This window comes from Henckelia pumila, chromosome 1 (genome assembly GCF_033568475.1).
Source record: "Henckelia pumila isolate YLH828 chromosome 1, ASM3356847v2, whole genome shotgun sequence".
In the NCBI taxonomy this organism is placed as follows: Eukaryota; Viridiplantae; Streptophyta; class Magnoliopsida; order Lamiales; family Gesneriaceae; genus Henckelia; species Henckelia pumila.
The window spans coordinates 144,602,586-144,609,856 of record NC_133120.1 but is presented as its reverse complement, the minus strand read 5'-3'; the positions used below and the strand labels follow the sequence as shown (position 1 = coordinate 144,609,856).

General features: G+C 35.2%; 1 protein-coding gene across 3 annotated transcripts; it reads left to right on the top strand.

Moving 5' to 3' along the window:
• The first annotated feature begins 814 nt into the window (after positions 1–814).
• LOC140877771 (uncharacterized) lies at positions 815–6,713 on the top strand. Of its 3 annotated transcripts, none has more exons than XR_012149306.1 (6): positions 817–990; positions 1,082–1,180; positions 2,198–2,426; positions 2,835–2,926; positions 3,768–3,904; positions 5,569–5,673. XR_012149306.1 is itself a non-coding variant. In XM_073281349.1 (6 exons), the coding sequence occupies exons 1-6, from the start codon at positions 859–861 to the stop codon at positions 6,494–6,496; spliced, it is 822 nt and encodes a 273-aa protein (XP_073137450.1). In that variant the 5' UTR covers positions 822–858; the 3' UTR covers positions 6,497–6,713. The 3 variants fall into 3 exon arrangements, 2 of the variants coding, with proteins under 2 accessions (XP_073137456.1, XP_073137450.1); XM_073281349.1 differs by lacking the exon at positions 3,768–3,904 and adding an exon at positions 6,335–6,713 and having other exon boundaries at positions 822–990; positions 5,569–5,676; XM_073281355.1 differs by lacking the exon at positions 5,569–5,673 and having other exon boundaries at positions 815–990; positions 3,534–3,886.
• The last annotated feature ends 558 nt before the right edge of the window (positions 6,714–7,271 follow it).

Here is a 7,271-nt window from a genome sequence, read left to right as displayed (position 1 = left end):
TATAATAGTTAACATCAAAATTTTATATAATTTGTTTAATTGTGACATTTCTTATTTGTTATTGTGTAATGTTGTTGATATATTTTTTTCAATTTCAAAAAATAATGTTGTTTTTTATTTTTTTTAAAAAAATTTTGGCGGGTTGGCCTGTCTAGCCCGCAACCCGTGGCAGGGTTGGGCTGGGCGGGTTGAGGTGTTTATGGTCGTTTTGAAGGCGGACCTTAACAGGTCAACCCAAACGGGCCATAGGTCATGGCAGGGTGGCTCACACTCTTACAATAACTAGTAAAAAAGGCACACGCATAATGTAAAATAGAAGTTATTTTTTATGTATTTTTAATTTTGTGGGTGGAGTGAGTGAGAGGTTTAGTGGAATAGTGGATAAAAGTAGGATGAGAGGGTAAAATCGGAAACAAAAGTTGGTATCCTCATGTTAGCAGTTACTATATGTCTTCCAACTATTATCTATACTATATATAAAGTAAGAGCACCTTAATGGTCTCTTGGTATGACATCTCTCATGATTTTACCCTTGAATGATTATGTAATTATGAAAATATCATTTTTATTATATTTTTTTTGTTTTTTATGAATATTTATTTACAAACAGTCCATTTTTTTATTTCACTATTTATTATTATTATTGTTATTATTATTTTTAGTTAAAAAAAATAGAGAATAGAAGGCGTGCGTCTGGTTACTAGTAAAATAGAATGGAAGAATAGATAGAATAGAAAAATAGAGAATACTAATAATTAATAATAAAATAGAAGAATAGATCTTTTTAGAATAGAATAGAACAGAATAAATTATTAATTATGAATTTGTGCTAGATATATATCATTTCGCAACCGCGTGATGGGGGAGATGAAGAGCAGTAGCGGAGGAGACATGGTGGAAGAGGAGAACGACGCGCCCGCGCCCGCTCCCAGAATTCGTCGATCATCTCTGAAAGCTCAATCGTCTACTTACACCGATTGGAAACACAAGGTGCTTCGTCAATTTTTATTTATTATTATTATTTTTGGTTTGTGTGTGTGGAATCAATTGTTTATGCAGAAAAATATATTCCGAAATGCAGCTCAGAGAAAATTGCTTTAAAAGGGTACGCGAGGATAGAACTCGCTTGCTTTGGAAATTGAGATTACCAGAAGCTGCGGACGACTCTTCCAATCACGAGGTGCTGGTTGCTATTTATTTCTTTATTTGTTTAAGCTTAAATTCTATCTGGGAACGTTTGTGTATTGGTTGTGGATTGTTAATTGTTGCACAGTTATGTTAACGCTTATAATCTCAATGAGAATATAAGAATTAGTTTATATGTTTGTGTGTAAGAGACAAAGAAATATCCAGTTTAACCTTAGCCTTCTGGTTAGCTTATTCTCCTTTTGGCTAACGGTGCTTAGGACAGGGAATTGTGGAGAATGATCCTACGTCTCCTTTTCTTGAGGAAATGGGTTGACTTATTCAATTAAGTAGATGTGAAAGTGATTCATCAGGTGCAAGATTCCTTTAATATCCATTTGTATACCATAATACCCATGGCTGTGGAGCAAAGTTTTTTTTATACCGAAAAATAACACGTACTACTACATTGCCTACTAAACCTCGTATGGCTTGTCTTTTGAGGGCAGTTATCCTAATGCTAAACAGTTGTTACTTGCAGAGCTCGTCATACCTATTATATATTATATAAACTTAACAGAGTGTCTTGTCTATCTCAGAAGTTTCAGACTGAGATTCCTTTTGTACTCATATTAACCACCCATTCCATCTCTTGAATGTGGCTTCTGCACTTGCAATCATGATATGCATTTGTGTACCTCGATGACCTATGCATGGGCTCTTACCTCGCTGCCCCCTTTCTCACCATTGGGTAATGAATACTAATTTTCAATTGTACCTAAGCCTTTTTCCAACACCTGGAACGATGAATCTGCTTGTGACTCTTCTCCTCACCTGCTGTTATATCTCACACCCTCGCAGGACAATCTTTGGTGTACTTGATGGAATATTGTTTACCTAACAGAATCCAGTAAATATAAATTCACACTAACCAATTTTTTCATTCAATGGAAGGGATATTGTTTGCCTAACAGAATTCTAGTGTATGGCAATGAACTCTCCTGATAAATTTACCATATTATGTTAGTTATCTTGCTAGTATTGAATTTGCTTAAAAGTTTCTTTTTTGCAGAATCTTGTCAAATCAACTCTCCAGGACATAGTTTCTGATGAACTAAGAAAAATTAAGGAATCATCTTTGCATGAAAAATATGGGATTCCGACTTTTGACGCTAAAACTGATGACATGATATGGGAAGATGACGTGCTTTCCACAAGTTATCAAGGAGACTATGAAGAAATGCTACTACTGATGGAAAGAATATTTTATGAGGATCTTAGAACAGAGAAAACTAGAAAAGGTATGAATACAGCTACGGTGGATGGAAATTGCAGTTACCGTGGTTGCGAAGGCAATTTTCAATATTTTCTGTCTTCGCATATGATGTTTAGAGCATTATGGTTGATATTGAGATAATGTTGCCTTACCAAAAAACTCTTAAAAAAATTAGGCTCTCACTCTGAATTTTGGCAAATCTTTCACTCGCTGCAAGTAGGTTTATTGCTGAATGCCAGAACATTTAGCTTCAATTTGCATTCATTGTCAAAAATTATTGATGTGCGTGGTTGGAATTTGATCAGCAAGTTCAATGCTGTTAGCTAAAAATATAAAACATGTCTCTTGATCTCCACATACAACTCCCCTTCAAGACATTTTTCATCAAGCTGGTGCTTGACAAAATTGATGGATAAAATCTGAACACTGACAGAGTCAGAATGTTTCATCCAAGCATGGGAGGATGAAGAAGATGAATACTTGGCTCGTGCAGTTTATGAGCATATGCAGCTCAATAGAGAGCAGGTATGATAGCTATTTAATTCTCTATATCAGTTTGCTCATGTTGATTCATTTGATGAAATTCGGCATTCAGTCCAGTTTTACCCTATGAAATCGTTGCCTTCATCTTTGTATAAGAATGCAGTTCTTGTGTGATGTTCTAGGTCCTTAGCAAATAATTGCTCTTATACAAAGATATGAGTGTATTCTTGCATGATGGGAGACTTTTGCTCGGTATTAATTTTTCTGTGCATTTGTGTTTGAGATGTGGTATGGGGGCATCCGGATTTAATTTTGCCAATTTCTTATTCATTTTCTGGATATGAGTCAATAGTGAGCAGGTATGATAGCTATTTAATTCTCTATATCAGTTTGCTCATGTCGATTCATTTGATGAAATTCGGTAACTCTGTCCAGTTTTACCCTATGAAATCGTTGCCTTCATCTTGATATAAGAATGCAGTTCTTGCGTGATGTTCTAGGTCCTTCAGCAAATAATTGCTCTTATACAAAGATATGAGTGTATTCTTGCATGATGGGAGACTTTTGCTCGGTATTAATTTTTTGTGCATTTATGTTTGAGATGTGGTATGGGGGCATCCGGATTTAATTTTGCCAATTTCTTATTCAGTTTCTGGATATGAGTGTAATATGCAGCTCAATAGTGAGCAGGTATGATAGCTATTTAATTCTCTATATCAGTTTGCTCATGTCGATTCATTTGATGAAATTCAGCAATTCAGTCCAGTTTTACCCTATGAAATCGTTGCCTTCATCTTGATATAAGAATGCAGTTCTTGCGTGATGTTCTAGGCCCTTTAGCAAATAATTGCTCTTACACAAAGATATGAGTGTATTCTTGCAGATGGGAGACTTTTGCTCGGTATTAATTTTTTGTGCATTTGTGTTTGAGATGTGGTATGGGGGCATCAGGATTTAATTTTGCCAATTTCATATTCGTTTTCTGGATATGAGTGCAATATGCAGCTCAATAGTGAGCAGGTATGATAACTATTTAATTCTCTATATCAGTATGCTCATGTCGATTTATTTGATGAAATTCGGCAATTCTGTTCAGTTTTACCCTATGAAATCGTTGCCTTCATCTTGATATAATGCAGTTCTTGCGTGATGTTCTAGGTCCTTTAGCAAATAATTGCTCTTATGCAAAGATATGAGTGTATTCTTGCATGATGGGAGACTTTTGCTCAGTATTAATTTTTTGTGCATTTGTGTTTGAGATGTGGTATGGGGGCATCCGGATTTAATTTTGCCATTTCTTATTCATTTCCTGGATATGAGTCAATAGTGAGCAGGTATGATAGCTATTTAATTGTCTATATCAGTTTGCTCACGTCGATTCATTTGATGAAATTCGGCAATTCAGTCCAGTTTTACCCTATGAAAACGTTGCCTTCTTCTTGATATAAGAATGCAGTTCTTGCGTGATGTTCTAGGTCCTTTAGCAAATAATTGCTTTTATAGAAAGATATGAGTGTATTCTTGCATGACGGGAGACTTTTGCTCGGTATTAATTTTTTGTGCATTTGTGTTTGAGATGTGGTATGGGGGCATCCGGATTTAATTTTTCCAATTTCTTTTTCATTTTCTGTTTCATTTTCTGGATGAGTGTAATATTGTTATGGTCCCAGGTTTGGATCATGTGATGGGATGATCAATGTATTTTTGGATAGGGTTTTGAGGCTCGTTTTGAGAGAACCTCGCGATCTCACATTCACTATTTGATTTAGAATTCTGGATGCCTTTATTCCTTGCAACAATAATCATTTAAATACAAGGAAGACAATTAATTTCAGAAATATGAAGTAATCCCTCTATTCATGGCTAGAATGCATGCAATATTAAATAAGGAAACTAAATAAAATCCTTCTAATCAATTCCTTATTTTTGAATCTTCCACCATATCATCTTTGATATCAGTAATTTGTCTTTAATTTTTGCCCATTACAAATATGCAGCTCAATAGTGAGCAGGTATGACAACTATTTAATCCTCTATATCAGTTTGCTCATGTCGATTCATTTGATGAAATTCGGCAATTCAGTCCAGTTTTACCCTATGAAATTGTTGCCTTCATCTTGATATAAGAATACAGTTCTTGCGTGATTTTCTTCGTCCTTCAGCAAATAATTGCTCTTATACAAAGATATGAGTGTGTTCTTGCATGATGGGAGACATTTGCTCGGTATCAAGTTTTTGTGCATTTGTGTTTGAGATGTGGTATGGAGGCATCCGGATTTGATTTTGCCAATTTCTTATTCATTTTCTGTTTCATTTTCTGGATATGAGGGTATTCTTGCAAAATGGGAGACTTTTGCTAGGTATCAATTTTATGTTCATTTGTGTTTGAGAGATATTAGATCTTATTCATTTTCTGTTTCATTTTAATTGTTTATTGTTTATTTTGCAGTGGTTCTTTTTCTTTGCATTTTTTGCATTAGAAGTATGCGTTATGAAAGCTTTGCACCTCTACTTTTTGTTTATCAAAGGTTCTTATTAGAATGAGTTTATGGCTTTTCGTGTGCATGCCCTATCTTACTTTTCTTGGTATGGGATTTGTAAATTTAACTTTTTTATGTTTAGTATTTCCTTTTGACCAATTCCGAAGACAAGCAGAATTTCTAAATTTTTTAGTTGGGATTTAGGTCGAAGAGGAGCTTTGGTGCCCCATCTGCAAACGAGGGAAGTTACAGGAGAATTATCATCACATTTATTGCAGTCACTGTGAAGTCAAACTTACAAGGGACGACGAGGTCGTCCACTCTCTTGATCTTGCCTCAGCAAAATTGCTTAAAGAACTAGTAACTAGCCTCAATTACTTGAAATGCAGCTTAAAATGGTGTGAAGTCATCATTTCCATCATAATTTATCAAGCAACACACAAAAAACGAGTGGAGTAGATCTTGAAATAACATTTAATCACTCTTTTTGAACCTTATGTTTTCTTTTCTTTTCCGCTATTCACATGGCATGACAAACAATATTTGTGGTACCTGCACATATCCTCTTTTGCTGTAAAAATGAATACATCTCCAACAAATAACGTTTGTTGAACCAACCAACCAAAATAAAGGCCTTCTTTTCCTTGCTACAGAGCTTTAATTTTTCTCAAGTAAGCTGACAAGAGTGATTAATTTATCATTAGAACCAAAGTGGTTTCATAGTTGGTGAGAAATTCTTAGTCAAAAATTTTGTGTAGTTTGGTTCATTTCAAATTGCTTGGGTATATGATAACTGATTTCCCTCCAGCAATACAATAACCACCACCATCACTTGCTGGATCGGTCTACCAACAGTATGAATACTTCCACTGGCAAGGCCTTGCCAGTTTTTGAGTTGTGCTTACACTGACCAGGCCTTGCCAGTTTTTAGTTGTGCTCACACTGATAAGATTATTTTTCCTGTTCTTAGGTTAATTTGAAATTGTTAAGGCAAAGATTGGGCGAGGTGCACATGGAACACCTTGATAGAGGATGCAGGCTGAGGCCCGAGTTTTGCAGCGAGACCAAATTTTGTTTGACTGCACTGTATATCAAGTGCCAAGGCTGCAGTACATTTGAGGTTGTTCTATAGGCACCCATCTTGCATTTAGGTTTTGTACGCAACATTTTTTTTCTGCCTAAACCCCTTGATTCTTGGAGCCATGTTGATCCCAGACTGATCCCTAGTCATGCCATTCGGACCCGTTATGGTTGAAATCTTCTGACGACCTTACTTCTTCATTGCAGTTATATGGTGTGAATGTATCTTTTGGACACTTGTATAGTCAAGAATCTTATTATGGCTTTCACAGACATTTTGTTTGAAGTAGCCTAAGTTTAGTAGTTTTCGACCCCCTAAATTTTAGGAATGTCTTGCAAATCAGCTAAATTTAAACATCGAAAGATTGGTAATTTTTTTTTGTTTTAAATTTCGAGTTGGTTGTACCATTTTTTCCCCCAGAGCGAAAATTTGAGATTTGGCCTGGAAATTTTTCTAGAGGATCAAGGTGTTGGGTTACGTGTAAAATACTTATCCTTTTCGATAATCTTTTCATCTCAATTGACACTACGTTATTAAAATCACTGTCAATTTGTTTTCATGACAAGTATTGATAAAACCTAGAAATGAAACCATTTGTTAAAATTAAATTATTTGTAGCAAGTTTAACACATCAGTTAATGCCAACCAACCAAAAATGGAAACATGAGCTATGCGTAAACATAAATCCCGAATCCAAAACAATGCATGGTACTTATCATTATTTCGACTTCAATATTCACTTTTCCTACTGAGTATAACTTGGAAACTTGACAAAAAAAAAAAGAGTCCATTTACACTCGTGCAGAGCAGAAGGGTGATCAAATTG

What these genes read in the sequence shown, in the direction of transcription:
- LOC140877771 (XM_073281349.1), top strand. Translation starts at nt 859, where the DNA reads ATGGGGGAGATGAAGAGCAGTAGCGGAGGAGACATGGTGGAAGAGGAG. An exon ending in ACACCGATTGGAAACACAAG is followed by an intron (nt 991 to 1,081) that starts GTGCTTCGTCAA and finishes TCCGAAATGCAG; the next exon opens with CTCAGAGAAAATTGCTTTAA. An exon ending in ACGACTCTTCCAATCACGAG is followed by an intron (nt 1,181 to 2,197) that starts GTGCTGGTTGCT and finishes TCTTTTTTGCAG; the next exon opens with AATCTTGTCAAATCAACTCT.